General features: G+C 38.5%; 1 protein-coding gene across 1 annotated transcript; it reads right to left on the bottom strand.

Moving 5' to 3' along the window:
* Positions 1-1,474: 1,474 nt before the first annotated feature.
* LOC140757597 (xanthine dehydrogenase/oxidase-like) lies at positions 1,475-15,330 on the bottom strand. The gene is made up of 16 exons (XM_073093423.1): positions 15,288-15,330; positions 13,735-13,901; positions 12,566-12,723; positions 11,283-11,653; positions 10,729-10,952; positions 10,306-10,408; positions 9,490-9,614; positions 8,702-8,995; positions 7,959-8,249; positions 7,233-7,720; positions 5,310-5,493; positions 4,539-4,734; positions 3,217-3,980; positions 2,906-3,098; positions 2,512-2,625; positions 1,475-1,583 (listed from the first exon to the last, which is right to left on the bottom strand). Exons 1-16 carry the CDS (start codon positions 15,328-15,330, stop codon positions 1,513-1,515), a joined length of 3,786 nt encoding a protein of 1,261 aa, XP_072949524.1. The 3' UTR covers positions 1,475-1,512.
* Between the last annotated feature and the right edge of the window lie 4,125 nt (positions 15,331-19,455).

Here is a 19,455-nt window from a genome sequence, read left to right on the forward strand (position 1 = left end):
GTTACAATTTCACGTGCTTGTAATTTCATCAACAATAAGAAGTAAGAACATTCTCGGTTTCTCATTATCGCGTGGTTGCTGTGTAGGGTTGCGTGTAAGAATTAATTACGTGATTTCCAGTGGTGTAAATTCGACGAGTTTTCTAGATTTGGCGTTGACGCCATCTTCCTGAGTTTAGACGAAAATGTATGTACTAATCAATGGAAGTGATCTACGATTCTTATTACGTTTCTCGTTCCAAAGTTTACATCCATTTACCAATTAATCCAATATTGGGCGAACAAAAATATCTATTTTTGGCGAACCGGGGCCATTACTGCTGCATTAGTGTGTAATGTGTATGTATGTGTTATGGCAATTGATAAAATGTGAACTACATATTGCTAATAATTACGGAATTTTGCCATATTGAATATCAACCTTTTGATGCCCCTATGTATTCATAAAATAAGACTTATTTGACATATTTTGTAAATGTGCCTTTCAATTAATTATGTTAAATACAAAGACATCTGCTGAAATTATCTAGAAGTTAAAAAAATAGAAATCTAGAAAAAAATCAAATTTATTGTGTGAATTATCTCAGCCGGTTAAGTTTTTCGGAAATTACACGATCAATAACAGAAGCGCCACAAATTATAGTTACATAATTACATAAATTAAAAAAAAACTGATATTGCCACAAAGGAAATTATTTTGATGCTACCTTATAATTTTGAGGAAATCGCACACACCGGTGCAAAATTAAATCTAATATACAAAATAATTGTCTATCATAAAGAATAATTGTCTAACGGACTTCTAATTAGCCTGCACAAGTATCTGTAATGTTTTATGTTACATGTATAGCTATAAAATATATTTTGATAGGAAATAGGTAATCATGCGGTCGAATTAATTTTATAATCCCTAGTCTTTACGATAGGCTATTTACTATTATTCAATCTATTGTATTATTTACATATCAATATTATGCAATATATTATAGCCTTTGTTTTGTCTGCTAAAATACCATGAAGGTGGTATAAAACTGTTAGACTGGAGGCATCATCATCACAGCTATTTCGGCTTATGTCTGCTGTATTAAGGTTTAAAAAGTTTCCATGGTATTATTCCTTTCTCAATCTGAGAGAGTAAAATTACATCCAACGCTAGAACACTGAATCTTATGACTTAAAGACGAAATGTAATTAATAGAATTTATATTCCCAAATAATAATTAACAAGGTTATAAATACAATAATTATAAAGTATAGTACATTACAATACGAGGACGAAAAATTTTTTTCTGACAAGTGTGAGTTTGCAGGCCGAGCCGCAGGCGAGGACTGCAATCACACGAGTCAGAAAAACATTTTTCGTCCTCGTATTGTAATGTACTAATATTACGGGGTCGGAAATGGGGGTTTTGCGCACGCGAAGCGTGCGTAAAACGTCAATTTACGCACGCCGTGATATAAAATAAATTAAAGCTCCGTAACTCCCTTCGTCTTTTCGCTCTCCTCTTGTAATCTACTCAAACAAAAATTCTTCCAGCTTTACATGTGAATGCAGCACGTTCGCTTCCAAAGTATACGGACCATCTGTAAGCATAAGAAATTAAAACAAACATTAACAAATAAATAAAACCGACTCCTATGTCACTACAAAGTAAAAGATAATTTAAATAAATGTTGGTTTAGTACATAGTTCTGAAGTCCATGTACATATTTGCCCTCCGTGTACATATTTGCGTCATGCACTCAATTATTTTAGCGTGAAGCAGTTTGCGTTTTGATGAAGGGATGCGGATACCGGCCGACTTACATATAAGACAACCATCTTTATCCTCAGTGTCAACGCATCTGTGATTAGTTTCAAATAAGTAGATAGGTGCGCTTTGTAGTGATAGCCTAATGGCTAAGAAATTCGGCCTTTTGATCGAGGGGCCCGAGGTTCAAATCCCAGGCACGCACCTCTGATTTATCAAAGTTATGTGCGTATTAGAAATTAACTGTCACTTGCTTAAACGGTGAAGGAAAACATCGTGAGGAAATCTGCATACCTGAGAAATCTAAGAAAAAGGTTTTTAAAGTATGTGAAGTCTACCAATTTGCATTTGGCCAGCGCGAGGGACTATGGCCTTATTCTTCTCATTCTGGGAGGAGACGCGTGCCCAACAGTGGGAAAGCAATGGGTTGATGATGAGCTAGGTGCGCTTTATCGCTGTCCATGTAGTTCCCGGACCAGAATAGGGCTACGGTGTCCCCTACCTGTCGTAAGAAGCGACTAAAAGGTACTTTTGGGGTTGCGGGTGCCAAGAGTGTATGTGTGGTCACATTCTGTCGTATACACCAGGCGGAGCCCGACGGGGCAGTGCGCTGAGAGGACTCCGGGGAGATCCCGGAGTCCTCTACGCAGCGATTAGTGAGTGCAGGGGTTTTAGTGCGATAAGAGTCCCACACCTTTTGAAGGTTTCCCCCTCGTTAAGAAAAGAAAAGAATGGTACGCTTTATCTACAGATGATCTTACCGACGTTGAACCATTCTGTCCTGGGAAATCCGGTGTCCTCTCGTGAAGACCTAATCGCTTCTTTGAGGGCAAACGCCACACTAACCGCTAGACAAATCGGAGGCTCTGCCACAGCTGAAAATAAGACAAGAACAACAATATTAATACGTTTATGTGTTTTCTTTCATTGTTACTTGAAGGATAACCTAATAAATTTAATCATAACAGCCTTTAAGTAAAACGTTTTGTACATGAATTTCATAAAAATGTTCTATTTCGTGATGATCTAAAAAATATCAGTAATTAGAACCTAATTTCTGTTAATACGAGCACATATCATAGATCTTTGTCCTACATAGAAAGCCAAATATCCAATTATCCAGATCTACCACAGAAATTTTAATTTTTCAATTACCTTTAGAACCTAAAGTGCCGATAGGATTATAGGAGTTTCTTCTAAGCTGAACCCTGAAATCAATCGGGATGTCTTTAGCGAGTGGCACGTGGTAGTACCACGAGCGGTCAGTTAACAGCTCCCCGGTGTGCTCGTCGTATATCAGATGCTCGTGGGTCCAATACCCAAGACCCATAACGAACGCTCCTTCGATCTAAAAACATTATACATACCTAGTATATAAATAAGATAATAAAATTTAGAAATTTTATTTTTCCAATAACTCACGGGCCCTCAATTTGTCAGTACCTCATAGAATTAAATATACTAACTTGTCCAATATCTAGTTCAGGGTTAAGGCTTGATCCAACATCCTCTATTATGTCAACTCTTCGGATATCGTGTTCACCAGTCAAGATGTCGAGTTCCACCTCACAAACCGCGGCGCCCGCACTCCTATGCGGTTGCTGATCATTTGATGTAACCTGATAACTTGTTTGAAGATTAATACCTTGCTCAAAAGCAGCTTGAATCAATTGTTCCCACGTGGGATTGGTAAGAGTTTCTCTTACAGGCATCAATCTATCAAGCAAAAGCTGACAGCATTTAATAGCACCAATACAAACTGCCTGTGTCGTTCGACTACCCCCGGTGGTGTAGGTGTTTGGAATACTGTTGACGTCGCTCGGTTTCACTTTAATCATATCCATAGAAATCTTAAGGGTATATGCAACTGTTTGAATAACTTTCGTATTCATGCCCTGACCTATCTCGGTTCCACCATGTTTCACTATGACTGTACCATCACCATGAAACACTGCTAGGTGAACATGATAATCAATGAGGTTTGTAGCTGGCCAGCTCATCATCACTAGCCTTAAACCCCTTTTCTTCCACCGATTAAGTTTGTTGAACTGTTCTATTTCTTTTCTTCGCTTATAATATTCACTGTCTTGAAGTAAAATGTTGGTCACCTCGAGTACATCAGAGTACTCTGGATTTAAGTTATTCAAACGAATCTCAACAGGATCTCCGTCGAGTTCCCACGCAATATGCTCCATCATATGTTCTGTCATTGCTATTGCTTCCAAAGCCCCTGAATTGTTAAGAGTTATTTTTAAATGACAGTAATTAGATAAAATTAATGACAATTATTTAGTTTTCAATAGCTACCCGTTAATTACTTTAACCTCATCGTCTTTAAATTGCTTGGTCAATATTGATATCTTAGTTATATCACAAAAACCAACGGTATCCATTTTGAGTCATAAAATTATTTTAGTTTCTAAACAAACAGTTAAATGTAATGCTCTTGAAACTATCACATATATTTTTAGAATACCATTAATGCAATCTGACGTGTGAACAACTTGATAAGATGAAATTAAATAAATAATTGCTACTAGCAACGCCATCTATACTGGCAATATTTAATTACTCTGTGTGTAACGTGACTCACATAACTTCCTTATTAATTTGCTTTATTAACCTAACGCTTCAATCATTGATTATAAAATTATTTCACTAACCTTACGATAGGCTTAAGTTCCAGTGCTATTTTACCTAATGCTAATACCCAATCTGTCTGGCCGTGGATCGAACCCGAAACCCTTTTCACGCATACCAGTATCGTGATTTTTTTCAGAATACATACCAGGTGCTCTGGCGGAGACATTTGCAGGTGTATCAGTATTAACACTATAGAACTTGTACTGCCATCTCCTATTATCGTAGCAGTTTTTGACTGCGCTGAGGCAAAAGGCAATTATAGCTTCGCCTGCCATATACCCAGCGTCATCAAATAGGTGGTATTCTAAATACTGTATTTCTCCCGTATCGCTTACGCCAACCTAGATGGTATTGCTATTATTTGTAATATTATACATACATGAATGTTTATCTGTTTAATTATGCGTTTACAATTCCTCTTCATCTTCTTACGTTACCTGCGTGTACAAATTTGGTAATGCAGTGTTTATTTTTTCTGTTAAATGCTATCAGAAAGTTACTAGATACTAGACATATTTTTGGGCACTATGAACTTGTAGTCAGTACATTTATTTTTTCACAGCGAATAATCAAAGTCGAGGAAAAATAGCAAAAAATTTAAAATCTAATAATAGACCAATTTTTTTCATGGTTCCTTTGCATCTTTTAACCAGTTTACATTTCAATATGGTAGACCAACTATCTGATAGTATTTAACAGAAAAAATAAACACTGCATCACCAAATTTGTACACGCAGTTAACGAAAGAAGATGAAGAGGGCTAATTTAAAAGAAAATGCAACACATTTGATAGTGCAAAAACGGTGACACTTTTACTAAGGTATTTTTTTTCTCTGAGTGGGCAGACCTATGTTCTCCACAAGTTTGTTGTGGTACTTACGAGACAACCTGTATATAAAAAAGGTCCATGGTTTACCTCATAATCAAGCGTTGATGGCAACCGTTTTCCGATGACTCTCATGTTAGCTTGCATGCTCATCACGAAGCGACATGGCCTGTTCATCAGATATGTGACAAGAGAACATGCTGCTGCTATCATGGTTGCACGTGATATTTTAGCCCCATATGCACCTCCGCAACGAGGAACTGAGACATTTATCCTACAACAAATACGTAACAATCAAATCCTAAAATGTGGCGACTGCTAGATATGATATGAACGTAGATAGCGCCCCCCGGCGCGGTGTCCCTGTAGTCTCGGGAGTAGAATAGGGCTACGGTATCCCCTGCCTGTCGTAAGAGGCGACTAAAAGGGGGCTTCCGGGATTGCGGGTGGCAAGAGTGGGAGCTCGGACCGTCCAGCAAGCAACCCCGGGAAGGACGACGGTATGTGTGGTCGCATACCGTCGTAAACACCAGATGGTGTGGGAGGAGCCAAAAGTGCTCCCCCAGGGTAGCCCGATCGGGGCATTGCGCTTGGAGGACTCCGGTTGTGTTCCCTCGGAGATCCCGGAGTTCTCCAACAAGCGTTGAGGACGACCACCGGGGGGGTTTTAGTGCGGTAAAAATCCCACATAACCCGGCGTCGCTCCCACGTCGTCGGGTTCCTTTAGAAGGTTTCCCCCTCGTAAACAAAAAAAAAAAAAAAAGATATGATATGAAATATGTTTTAGAAATCTTCGATAGCGTGATTCAGAATACTCGTGGCGTGGCATCTCTTGATGAGTAGCGCAAGTCGCCACAAATAATAACAAACAATGATCGTTAGGGACAGCAGCCGAAACTCTCGAGCGAGAGTCTAAAAAGTTTGGGCGCAGAATCAACAAGAACAAGACCGAATACCTTCACATGAAGCTATATAAAAATACAAGAGAGAGTCGGAAGAATCTTAGCGCTAGAGGATCCATCTACAAAGGAGCAAGCGAATTTAAATACCTTAGTGGCACTATCATAGACACACACTCAAGGGAAGAAATTGACTTAAGGATACAAAATGCCCTTAACTGTAGTGCAGCACTCCATAAAGTCTTAGCGTCCAAGCTTCTATATATAAAACGATTATCCGTCCGGTCTTGATATATGGCTGCAAAACTTGGACACTTACGCAGAAAGAAGAAAAAAGTCCTAAGAGCGGAGAGGAAGATACTCCGAGTTATTCTGGGCCCAACAAAAGGAGAGAATGGCCGTTGCAGAAGACGTAAGAACCGCGAGATAGAAGATTTGGTCTTCGAGCCTAACGTCATAGGAGAAACCAAATCAAGCAGGCTTCGATGGCTCGGAAAGGGACAAGAACGAGCCTGGAAGCGCGAATACCTGGATGTTCCTGACGGGCGAAGACCAGCCGGGCGGCCTAAATACCGCTGGAAAGATGAAGCAGTCAGGGACCTCAGGGAGCAAGGACAACACAACTGGCAAGAAATTGCACAGGATCGAAAGAAATGGCGACTTCTCGTATCGGAGGCCAAGACTCACTTCGGGTCGACGAGCCACCGGAGTAACCAAGTAAGTAAGATCGTTAGGGAGGTTATAGACGACTATCATCGACATTTGTTGATTGTTTTAAACTTTAATAGTCGTCAGCGCCCGTCGGTATAGTCCGCGCCAAACTACAAGTCCGCTCTGAAGTTAATGTGCGCAGGTGTCAGCCAGAGAGCTAATGCGGTCAACAACCCCCAACTACAAGTATATACTCCGTAGCAATGTAAGGGCATACTAATGTCCCGCGCTGTCTTCGTCCCGGTAATATCTACAATTTGCTAATGCGACGCGACTCTATTTTCGGAGCGGACTAGCAGTTTGGCACGAACTATACCAACGTCAATGTTAACTATCGCTCTTGTATTACCTTAGCGTGGTTTGTATACTGTACGATGCTTGTATGTTACAAAAAAAAACTTGCCTACTTTGTTCCAATTTTAACACAGACGAAATACTGATATGAGTTAAGTCAAGCCACTGAGTTGCCGATTGTACGTCAAGCCCATCGTCGTTAGGTCGACTTATACAACTCTGAGTTTCCATAGAATAATGGTATTGCCAAAAAATATTTTCACAATCCTTTATTACTTTTTGTACATTAGAACCCCTGTCCCGAGCCGGAAATATCATATAAGTGGATATTCTACTCGTGTCTCGTTCTCTAGCATCTCTTATTGTCAATATTGGCTTGTTGTTATCAACTTTATACTTGACATTGACAAGCAGAGCTGCTCTGTTGGCGAGCTTCTCAGTCTCAGCCACAATAATACCAATTGGTTGGTCATAAAACATGATTTTTCCATCCGATAACAATCCTTCGGGTGACAATAAGCCAAAATTTGATGGTATGAACGCGTTTATTCCAGGGATGTCTTTGGCAGTGAAGAATGCAAGTACGCCCGGCAATTCCTGCAAAAAAAATCACCATTTTACACATCTTATCTCTAATGATAATCAATTGCTTAATTCATTGCAGCACTAGTTCAGTCAACCATTCAACTTTCTTGGTCAGAATATCTGAATAATGCGATTAAATTTCAGATCTGATTCGGGATGATGATGTATATGTCCATGTCAGATTCCACTTAAGGAAATCTAATGTATTCGTAATTTATTGAAAGCGAAACAATTGAACAAACATTCTTACCATAGCTGGTGAAGGATCAACGCTTTCAATTTCTCCAACGCAAATATCAGAAGTAACGAAAGCACAAAATACTTCTTGTGGTTCATTTGGAACGTCATTGACATAGTGTGCTTCGCCTGAACATTGTATTAATGCCTCAACTTTAGGCATTGGCTCATTAACAGGCCAAATTATAGGATTTGTATCATATACTTCTGTGCCACACGATAATGGACGGGTTTTCCTCATGTCCCGGGCACCAGACCGATAACAGGGTTTTATCATCGCTTCAGGAATCAAATTTAATAATCCCTAAAAAAATTGTGTAATATCATAACTGCTCATTAGGTTTTGAAAACCATGAAGTTGTATGACAAGAACATAAATAAAAATATTTAGATATATTGTACCTATAATATGTAACACAATACACTCTTAATGAAGCTAATATTTTTTTATAACATTGGAGTAGCAGAAAAGCATACAGTCCATCTGATGGTAAGTAGCTACTGCCGCCCATGGACAGCTGTAATCAAACCCAAATAGGATTAGATATTCCTACCTGAGGTCGGCCACAGATGCGCCGCTACCCCTGAGGACTAAGTTGGAACGCCTCGGAAATGTATGTCTCCCTTACCACACCCTTCAAACCAAAACATAGCAGCACTAAACACTAATGGTATAAGGCAGGAATAGGTGTGGCCGTGGTGCTGCTGGAGTCGAACCACAAAGGGTTCTACCAACTTCATATATTAAATACATACCTTATAAAATAATCCGAGAGCAGCTTTCTTCCGATATTCAGGTTTGAATTCTCCGGCAATTTCTTCGACAGTTAATTCATTCGCCAAAATTACTAAAGCTCCTTGCAAGGTTTCATTTGTAAAAATATTTTTGAGTACAAGAAAATCTTCTGTAATTCTAGCATGCACGAATTCTCCTGAAAGGCCTCCGTATACAATTCTGGCTGACAGGACTAAGCCGTGCTGATGATGATCGAATTGATAAAGGAAGGCTGCATTGACAGATGCATGGGCGTTTTGTGACCGAGGCATTATCTGTATATTTAACGTTAATTAAATAGCAGGAAAAATACGCTTAAATGGTTTTTATAGCATAAAGCCCGTCCCTGAAATCTGGTAACGTACTCCGTGCTTCGTGATCAACAAAATTTTTATCTGTGTTTGCTAACAATGGTGTCAAATTTACAAAGTGCTCTTATTTTGCCTCTAAGGCATTAAACTCATACCAGTGATCAGTATGCTTAACGTTTCATATATTTTTATTTAAATAGACTAACTCTATTAAGCATTTTCTAAAAAAAAAAAGTACGCAAAGACGAATAGATCAATGTATTTTCTCCTTTTGTTTGTCAAAAAATTACTTTACGAGTTATTAAAAGAATAAAACACGCAAATTCATGGACGTATTTCTCAAATTTTAAATGGTTGTGGTCTTAATTCATTCACTGGCCCAACACTAATGATATTTTACGGAGCCTTAAGTCACAACTCATTAAGTTCCTGAAATTAATTCATTATCAATTACATACTTTGAATGAAACAAATTGGTAGTTCTTAGACAAGGGTGGCAACTTTATGTTAGTTATCAACTTCCCAGTCATATCCAAAGATAGGAAATGTTCTGGAGTAACCTCGATTGTATCAACAGCACTCACTAAAACAGAAAATATACATGAAGTACAAAATATATTTATTGGTGCAACCGTTAAACTTAAGGTAATTAGATTAAAATGTATTACAGTTATTATTTGAACATCATAAGACGACCCCGTGGCAGGACAGTCAGAAAGAGTAGTAGCACAGCTTCATACAAATCGGCCTCCCTCGGTTTGAATGTGTGCGTAAGCAGCGGGCGCCGTGTGAGCACGCACATTTTACGCACACAATCAAATAGACCGGGGTGGCTGAAAGGTACCTTAGTACGGGCTGCGCTACACGTATGATCGCGCGTATTCTGTTTTCTGAATTTAGCATTTGAGTTCACATATATGTAATTGTTCCGATTATGGGTGTGGTTACTATGTTGTAGGCAGGTATGTGTTTACTAACAAAATGTATACAATGTGTTCTTCTTCTAAGTCCCTTCTTCATTACTGAAGGTCGTGCCTGCTTTGGTGGTCTAGTGTGCAGGTGTGCTGCAAATTTCGCCAAAGTGCTCGATCTTCTGCTTGTCTTAGGAATTTTATGACAGATATTTTCGTTAGGTCCTTGATCTTGTCAGACCATCTGGTTTATACCCAGTTCGCAGCCTCCTTGGTCGCTTATCGTGGATCCCAGATAGACAAATTGACAAACAAAATATTTTAGTATAGAAGTTGAAAAAGCGCAAGTGATTTAATACTTACTTATTGTTAATGTGGCACCGACACTTTCTAACAGTAAAAATACATCTGATGAGAAAGTGTGTTGCCTGTGCTTCACCATTAGGTTACCACCAATAGATCCAATCTGAAATAAAATGAAATTTCATATAATAAAATATATGAAACACGATTATTCGTCATCCTCAATCTATTATCCCACAATTGGGCACGGGTTTCTCCGGCTGAATGATTTGATCGAGAGAGACCATTTTTAGGAACTCTTTGGCAAGTAGATTTCCTCTAGGAGTTTTTGCCGTTTTAACAAATGATAAAAATTCTAATACACAGCTTTTTAATTTCTAAACGTTATATTCGTAACAAGATACGCTTCTGTGATCAAAATCTAAGTAAAATAATAATAAATTTAGCACAGCATTAACTTTTTCCAATTTTAAATTCACTTACATTCCTAACTGGTATGTGTGCCACCAGATCCAGATGTTCATAAAGTTTTTGCAAGTAGGAGAACTCCTCTTTATCATGTGCCAAGGTTTGGAAGATGCGCATCACGTCACTAAGGACGATACCAGCACCGAGCACCAGATTCTGGTCTATGTAGTGCATCTTCAAATGATCCACTGGCTGAATGTCTATCAAAACTCTTGGAAAGGCGAATATAGGTGAAGCGCCTGGAATAAACAGAAAATCAATATTACTTACACGCATCAGTCCACAATAATGCTCGTAGAAATCTGAACAACTTATTCTACGTCTCTTAAGCATTTTATTAGTTTTGTGCATATTCCTGCATCCCCTAAAAGTTATTCATTTTTAGGGTTCATACCCAAACGGAATCCTATTACTAAGCCTCCGCTGTCTGTCCGTCCGTCTGTCCTTCTGATACAGGGCTCTATCTCTTGAACTATAATGGATAGACACTTCAAGAAATGTGAAGTTTTTTAGCCATAACAAGCAATAAAAATAAGCAAATTATATAAAAAATTTGTTACGACACTTACCTCTGCCGGTATTACCATTAACCAACATATACGAGGAAGTGCCTTCTGTCTTGAATATGTCAAAGATATCTTTGATTTCATGAACTCTGTACCAGACACGATCATCCTTCAAGTTAATTTTCTTCACAACTGGATTTTCTTTCTTAGCTACGAAGCACCAGCTCTCACACGTCTTATTACACTTTCCTTGCTTCTTGCAAATGTCTAGATCCTCAATATCTTGTAGTTTCGATTTAGGCTTTGGGGCATCCTTAGCGAAACTCTTAAACGCGTCAAGGATTGGCCTGTACCCAGTACATCTACAAGTGTTGCTACCGAAAGAGTTCTCTATCTCATACTGTGTCAGGTCGTAATTATTTGCTTCCAATAAACTGTTGAGTAGACGTTACCAATTAATACAGTCTTACGCTGTTTGTCCACTGCACCATCACCGAGCCGATACCGATATTAAACACGGCGCCGAAGTAGCGTACACATACATTTACTATGGGATGACGGTGCTCGGGTGACGGACGTTTGGTGGACAAGCTGCTATAGCAAATGTATGTACGCTACTTCGGCGCCGTCATTAATTATCGGTATCGGCTCGGTATCGTGGTTGATGGACAAACAGCGTTAATCTTAACTATACCAATTCATTACTGTCGCCGACATTATTATAATGTGGATAAGGTCGAGTCGCATTAGGCACAGTGAAAAGTGCGGTAGTTGTTTTAAACATTACATCAACAGCAAAAATATGTTTGTATTTCTCAAGATGTATTATGCCGCAGTGCCGCCTATGGACATCCGTAATCAACCGCAGATAGAATTAGATATTTCTACCAGAAGTCCGCCACAGATGCAACCTCATGCAGATGCAGACCTCTGGGGTCTAAAGTGGAATGCCTCTAAAAATTATTTTTTTATTTTTTTATAATATAAGAGTAGCAGACGAGCATGCAGTCCACCTGATGGTAAGTGGCTACTGCCGCCCATGGGCATCTGTAATCAACCCCAGATAGGATTAGGTATTCCTACCTGAGATCGGCCACAGATGCGCCGCTATCCCTGAGGACTAAGCTGGAATGCCTCGGAAAAGTCTGTCTCCCTTACCACAAAATCTGTATAATATGTCTCTCTGACCACTCCCTTCAAACTATAACACAGCAGCGTTTAACACTGCTGTTATTCGGCAGAAATAGGTGTAGCGGTGGCGCCGCCGGAGTTTCGACTGGTTCGAGTGTATTGCCACTGAGAGTTCTACCTTTGATTAAATACTTCTCACAATTTAATAATATTACCTGTACATGCTCATGACCCAGCCAGGGCTGCAGTAGCCACATTGCGAGCCGTTGTGGTCAGCCAGCGCGCGCTGCACGGGGTGGTAGCCCTGCCGACTGCCCAGCCCCTCCACCGTCGTCACCCGCCAATCCTGGCATGATGTCACTGACACGAGACACTGAAATCACATCGGTGATATCTTTATGAATCTCCAATTCACTTGTCACCAAATACGATGGACATCTGTAATTGATTTTATAAGTTTAATTTTGTTATTATTTATTTTTAATTTAAAATTGTAGATTATGTTTAAGTATTTTAATTATTTATCTTTTCTATTATAAATAAAAGTTACGCTTTATATATAAAAAAAAATCAAACTGAATTCAATTTGGCATCTGCCAAACCTAGGAAGAATAATTATACTTTATTATTTAGGCTGGTGGTAATAACGGTGGTAATAACTGGTGGTAATAATGGTATCTCAAATCAAAATCAAATCATTTTTTTTATATAAAATAGGTTCTTTACAGAGCACTTTTTGAATGACAATACAACTACCACCACTTCACAAGGTGTTTAGTTATGGAGAAGAAGCGGCGAAAGAAATCATAACGCACATCTTTTAAAAAAATATATATGCTATCTTCATGATGGAGTCATTTAATTTGAGACCCATATTGCAGTAGGTATTCGAAAAAAATGTGACTTCAAACAATGAGATCCCAGAGTTACCATGTTCCTTTTTCGTCATCTATTTATAAACACTAGACAATTATAATCGAATCAAATATAAAGGTTGTTTGAAGGTGGCAGAAGGTTTGTGGTTCTTCTCCAGCGGTACTACCGCCACACCTATTTCTACCTAATAAAAACAGTGTTAAGCACTGTGTTACGGTTTGAAAGTCTGTGGTAAGGGAGACATAATTTTTTCGAGGCGCTCCAGCTTAGCTGGGGCCGACCTCAGATACGAAATTAATATTTTCTGGGGTTGATTATAGATATCCATGGGCGGCAGTAGCCATTTACCATCAAATGGTCTGCGTGGTCTGTACTTCTATATTATAATAAACTAATAATAAATAAAGATACCTTGTATAGCGGTTTGGATGATAAAGTAATCAAGCGTATCAGATGGTGCAAAATCATAACTTTTCCAACCGCAATCGATATAGATTTTTGGACTGACCGAGTTGACGGAGATGTGACGTAGCGTGCCGTCGGGGGCGGGCGCGACCACGCTGACGATGCAGGCGCCGCAGCCGCCCTCCTTGCACATGTACTTCGTGCCGGGCAGGTGCAATCGACAGCGCAGGTAGTCGTTCAGCGACACGTCAGAGTCCACCTCGTGACCCACTGGACACAAACCACAGACACTATAGAGGGTAAGTTGAAGTTTACAGTGCACATATCGACGCCCCCGAGCTATAAGCCCGTAATCGAAAAACTCAAATTTTACATAGAAAATGATTTAGTATTATTGGGTTAAGTAGGTATAACTTCCCTTATATAACTTATAGATGTCCCTGTAGTTCCGGGATCAGAATAGGGCTACGGTATCCTCTGCCTGTCGTAAGAGGCGACTAAAAGGGGGCTTTCGGGGTTGCGGGCGGCTAGAGTGGGAGCTCTAACCGCCTGGCTAGCGATCCCGGGAAGAACGATGGTATGTGTGACCTCATACCATCGTACGCTGCACACGGAGTGGCATGCTTCATAATCATCTGGGCGGAGCCAGACGGGGCCACGCGCCAAGAGGACTCCGGTTGCGTTCCTTTGGAAATCCCGGAGTCCTCTACGCGGCGCTGAGGACGGTCACCGGGGGGGTTTTAGTGCGGTAAAAGTCCCACTTAACCCGCCGTCGCTCCCACGGCGTCGGGTACCTTTTGAAGGATTCCCCCTCGTCAACAAAAAAAAAGGTATATCTTCTAGAATAGTTATTACGTGATACGTGATGTGATATGTGATGTGATACGTGATGATTACACATAAGTATATAATATAATAATGAAAATATATGATATACCATAGGTCCCATTAATATGTGACCTGGAAGCAAATTTTTAGTGCTTTTGGACCGCGAAGAAGCATTAAGATTGACTGCCTTTTGGTTAACGCTTAAGCAATTAATAACTTTACACCCGTTATTAAAAATGAATCTATCCAATATTTCCCCTTGAAGAAAGTAATAATAATACTAATACAAAGTTCATAATCACATATTATTTAAGTTAGTTATGCTAAATTATGTAAAACATTGTAAACAAAAATATATTTAATTGAAATGCTTAACTTGACGTAGTCCATAAAAAAATGTTTTTTTACAATGATAAAACTGTAACCCCGATAAATAAATTGCCGACGCGACATATTTTCTTTTTTTACAAACAGAACTTAAGGACCGGGTTTCTTAACCACCAGGCTATCATGCAGAGGCGTGGGCGACGTCACGTGTATCAACCATATCATACCATTTGCCTAATAACAGCAGTGTTAGGCGCTGCTGTGTTCCGTTTGAAGGGTGTGGGTAAGGGAGACATACTTTTGCGAGGCGTTCCAGCTTAGTCCTCAGGGGTAGCGGTGCATCTGTGGCCGACCTAAGGTGGGAATATCTAATCCTATCTGTGGTTGATTACAGGTGTCCATGGGCGGCAGTAGCTACTTACCATCATGTGGACTGCATGCTCGTCTGCTACTTCTATATTTTAAAAAAAGAAAAAAAAACTAAATATTTTTTTTACCTACCTGAACATTGAACACCGTTAACACTAAAAGTAATTCTGTCCATTCCGACAGTTGAACTAATAATATCCATTCTGCTACAATATGATGTTTCCATATTGCCAATAATCGCATATATCCTGTTTCAAAAATGTTTAGTGTTACCTTAGATAAGTAAAATACATAGATTGATCACTCCTAACAAGAAAGTGTAACCATTTTGAGAATTGAACTTGTTGCGTTCCCACGTCTCCCCCCGGGATTCTAAAATTTTCCTAAAATGATTGAAATGCTTATTTATTTTTTACCTAAATTATCTATTATTAGTTATTTATACGCAAATTTTCTCTAAAAGTGTTTTTTATTTGTAAAGATTTCAAAAAATAAATGATAAAATCATCCATTTGTGGCTTCATTTCAAGGCGGTGAAGTATCTTTCTATTTTACGTATCAAATAACGTTACTTCATTAACTCAACCGTAAACTAACTTGTCCGATGCATACAAAATAATGAGTTACTTGCTTTATTCAGTATGTCAATCATTTATCCGATCTTTTTATACAGAGTCCAGTCATATATTTCGGAATCTTTAATGCTGGAATTTCGGTCAGTTATATCGACAAATTACCGATTATTTATCATCTTTAAAGGTGATAGAACCCTTCGTGGTTCAACTCCGGCGGCACCACCGCCACGCCTATTTCTGCCTTATAACAACAGGGTTAAATGGTGCTGCGTTCTGGTTTGAAGGATGTGGTAAGGGAGAGATACTCTTCTGAGACGTTGCAGCTTAGTCCTCAGAATATCTAATCCTATCTGGGGTTGATTACAAATGTCCATGAGCGGCAGTTGTCACTTACCATCAGGTGGACTGCATGCTCGTCTGCTACTCCCATATTATAAAAAAAACCCTGTGTGGTTCAGGACCACCGTCACTCCTAATTCCGCAGAGTTAAATGCTGCTGTGTTATAGTTTGAAAGGTGTGGTAAGGAAAACATATGAGTACTTTTCAAACACATTCCAGCGTAGTCCTCAGAGGTAGTGGCGCATTTGTGGCCGACCTCATGTAGGAATCCAAACTTACGTGGGCTTGAACCACTTCAGGTGGACTCCTTGCTCGTATGCTAGTCTTATATTTAAAAGAAGAGAAACTCCCTGAGTGAAAAGTTATTTATTTATTTATTTTTATTTATTTATGTTTCATTTTACCAATAATAACCAAGGTACCGAACTGACATCCTGTAGAAAACAAATATTTATTAATATATAATACTAGCTGACCCGCCAAACGTTGTGTTGCCTTATAAATAAAAAAATGTTAAGGGTGAACAACCCTTATCACTTAGGGGTACGAAAAATAGATAGTAGCCGATTCTCAGACCTACTGAATATGTATATAGGAGTTGCTGAACGGTTTGGAGGAGTACGGTAAATAACATTGTGACACGAGAATTTTATATATGTATAAGATACAATTTGTAAGTTGTACTTGTAGGTGTGATTCGACCAGGGAGGTTCTAGTGTTCTACAGGAACCACCATTATAGCTGATTCGGAGCTGATTACCGGTTTATATTGGAGGCAGTGACCACACAAAATGAATTACACAGACATTTGCTTTTCGTACTTCTATGTTTAAAAAAACCACATACATGTGTATTATATATTTTCATTTCTCGTCTAGATCTAACCCTTTTCTGGATTAAAAATACCAAATGTCACCATCACGTTACGCCCTAGCGAGCCCTAATGAAAAGTGAACCAATCGCCCTTCAACCCTTCCGGGCGAACATTACAGAACAAAGTTGCGGTTCTAATTTCCACCCCTCGTCATATCCACTTCTGTTATTGCTTGCCAAATTATGAATTAATTGTAGCTACATTATTATTACAGGTATTGTAAACCTTCTAAAAATAACAAATAACAAAAGCTTTAACAAACTCAACAAAAAACAAAAACTTAATAGCTTCACACAATTTAACAAACACGCTATGAAAACGAGAAAACATTCGAGTTCGATCACGATCCCGAAAATGAATAACATCAGCTACGAACCTTAAAAATAGCAACAAAAAATGTTTTAGATCCCGATTGTGTTACCATTTCACATTTGAATTTTCTGCCATAAATCTTATTTTTTATTATTATTTCTATATGGAACGAAATTTAGGTAATATAATAATTGGAAAATGTTAATTGATCCAAAATATTTAGATTATTATTTTATTATCTTTGTATTACTTTAATATCGTCAAAAATAAGAAACTACAATTTGAAACTTATTTTCTTGATAAGTCAACACCTTTATTTTGGACACCTAATTGTGAATCGGACTATGGTAGAGGATCCCAATATAGGTCGATCTACACCGAGCCAACCCGATGGTAGACCTAGCTATGGCAGGTATAAACGGGTAAACAGGATTTTTTATATATAATATAGGAGTAGCAGACAAGCACCTGATAGTAAGTGGCTCCAGCAGCCCAAGGACCATCTGTAAACCCAGATAAGATTAGATTCCTACAGTCTATCTCTGAGGTTGGCCACAGATGCGCCGCTACCCCCGAAGACGTATGTCTTCGTTACCACAGCCTTGAAAACAGAACACAGCAGCGCCTAACACTGCTGTTATAAGGCACAAATAGATGCGGCAGTGGTGCCGTCGGCGGCGTTGGACCACAAGATTCTACCTTCAAACGTATTATAATTTCACGTGATTGTAATATCACCAACAATAGGAAGTAAGAATATTCTCGGTTACTTATTATCGCGTTGTTGCTGTGTAGAGTTGCGTGTAAGAATTAATTACGTGATTTCCAGTGGTGTAAATTCGTCGAGTTTTTTAGATTTGGCGTTGACGCCTTCTTCCTGAGTTTATACGAATGTATGAAGTAATCTGCGATACGTTTATCCTACCAAGTTGACCAAGTTGTTCTACCACTACCCATTAGTCCAATATTGAGCAAACAAAAATATCTATTTTTGGCAAACCGGGCGCATTACTGCTCCATTAGTGTATGTGTGTGTGTGGGTGATGGCGATTGATAAAATTTGAACTAGAATTTGCTTATAACTATGGAGTAGCGCCATATTGAATATCAACCTTTTGATGCCCCTAAGTATTCAGAAAAATATTACTTATTTAACATATTTTGTATCAGGTGGCGTGCATGCTCGTCTGCTACTCTTATATTATATAAAAAAATGTCCCTTTGACATGTTTGTAATTGTTTTACTCAATTAGGTTCAATTCGAAAATTACACGTTTAATAACACACGTACGGAAAGTTATACTCACTTACATAATTATTTATGAGCACAGATGTTAAATAAAAGGCCAAGTGCAAATGAGGCCCGCACCTGGAGGGTTCCGTACAACCAAAATTTTCTTTTTGTTAACTTTCTAATATTTACTATTATAGCAGCCATTGTGAAACATTGTGAAAATTTGAATTGTTGATCTATAACGGTTCAAAAGTTACTTCGAAACATATCGAATATCAGTTTGTTGTATGGGGACCCCTTTTTGTCATAGATTAGTAAAGATTACTCACTCCTAACAAGAAAATATACCCAGTTTTGAGAATTGAAATAGTTGCGTAAAAATGTTTTGCCACGTCTCCGTGCTAAAATGACCCTAAAATATTTGAAATTATTATTATAAATTATTTAATTATCACGTATTACTTGTCAAGTAATACGTGATAATTAACGTGATAATTAACGTGATAATTACGTAGTATTTGTCAAGAATTCAAAAAAAGAACTTACTATAATAAGCCATTTGCGGCTTCATTCAATTTCAAGGCGGCGAAGTATCTTTACTAATCTATGCTTTTTGTATTCAATTTTTATTATTTTTAGTATTTTTTTTTTGTAAAAATGTATATCTATTACGGTTCCAGAGATAGAGCCCTGTGACAGACGGACAGACGGACAGACAGTGAAGTCTTAGTAATAGGGTTCTGTTTTTACCCTTTGGGTACGGAACCCTAAAAACTGATATTTCCACACAGGAAATTGTTTTGATGATACCTTATAATTTTAAGGAAATCACACATACCATTGCAAAATTAAATCTACTATAAAGAATAATTGTCTATCATGAAGAATAATATTCTAATGGACTTCTAATTGGCCTGCAAAAGTATCTGTTATGTTACATGTATAGCTATATAAAATATATAATA

This window comes from Epargyreus clarus, unplaced genomic scaffold, assembly GCF_041222505.1.
Source record: "Epargyreus clarus isolate Ecla_fem2 unplaced genomic scaffold, WU_Ecla_fem_2.2 ptg000001l, whole genome shotgun sequence".
NCBI classification, from domain to species: domain Eukaryota; kingdom Metazoa; phylum Arthropoda; class Insecta; order Lepidoptera; family Hesperiidae; genus Epargyreus; species Epargyreus clarus.

Bases quoted from the DNA above. Each gene is read 5' to 3' on its own strand.
- LOC140757597 (XM_073093423.1), bottom strand. From the start codon at position 15,330: ATGGACAGAATTACTTTTAGTGTTAACGGTGTTCAATGTTCAG. The intron at 11,654-12,565 runs GTAATATTATTA...TCTACTCAACAG, and splicing joins TGGGTCATGAGCATGTACAG to TTTATTGGAAGCAAATAATT. The intron at 1,584-2,511 runs GTAAGATCATCT...TTATGCTTACAG, and splicing joins GACAGAATGGTTCAACGTCG to ATGGTCCGTATACTTTGGAA.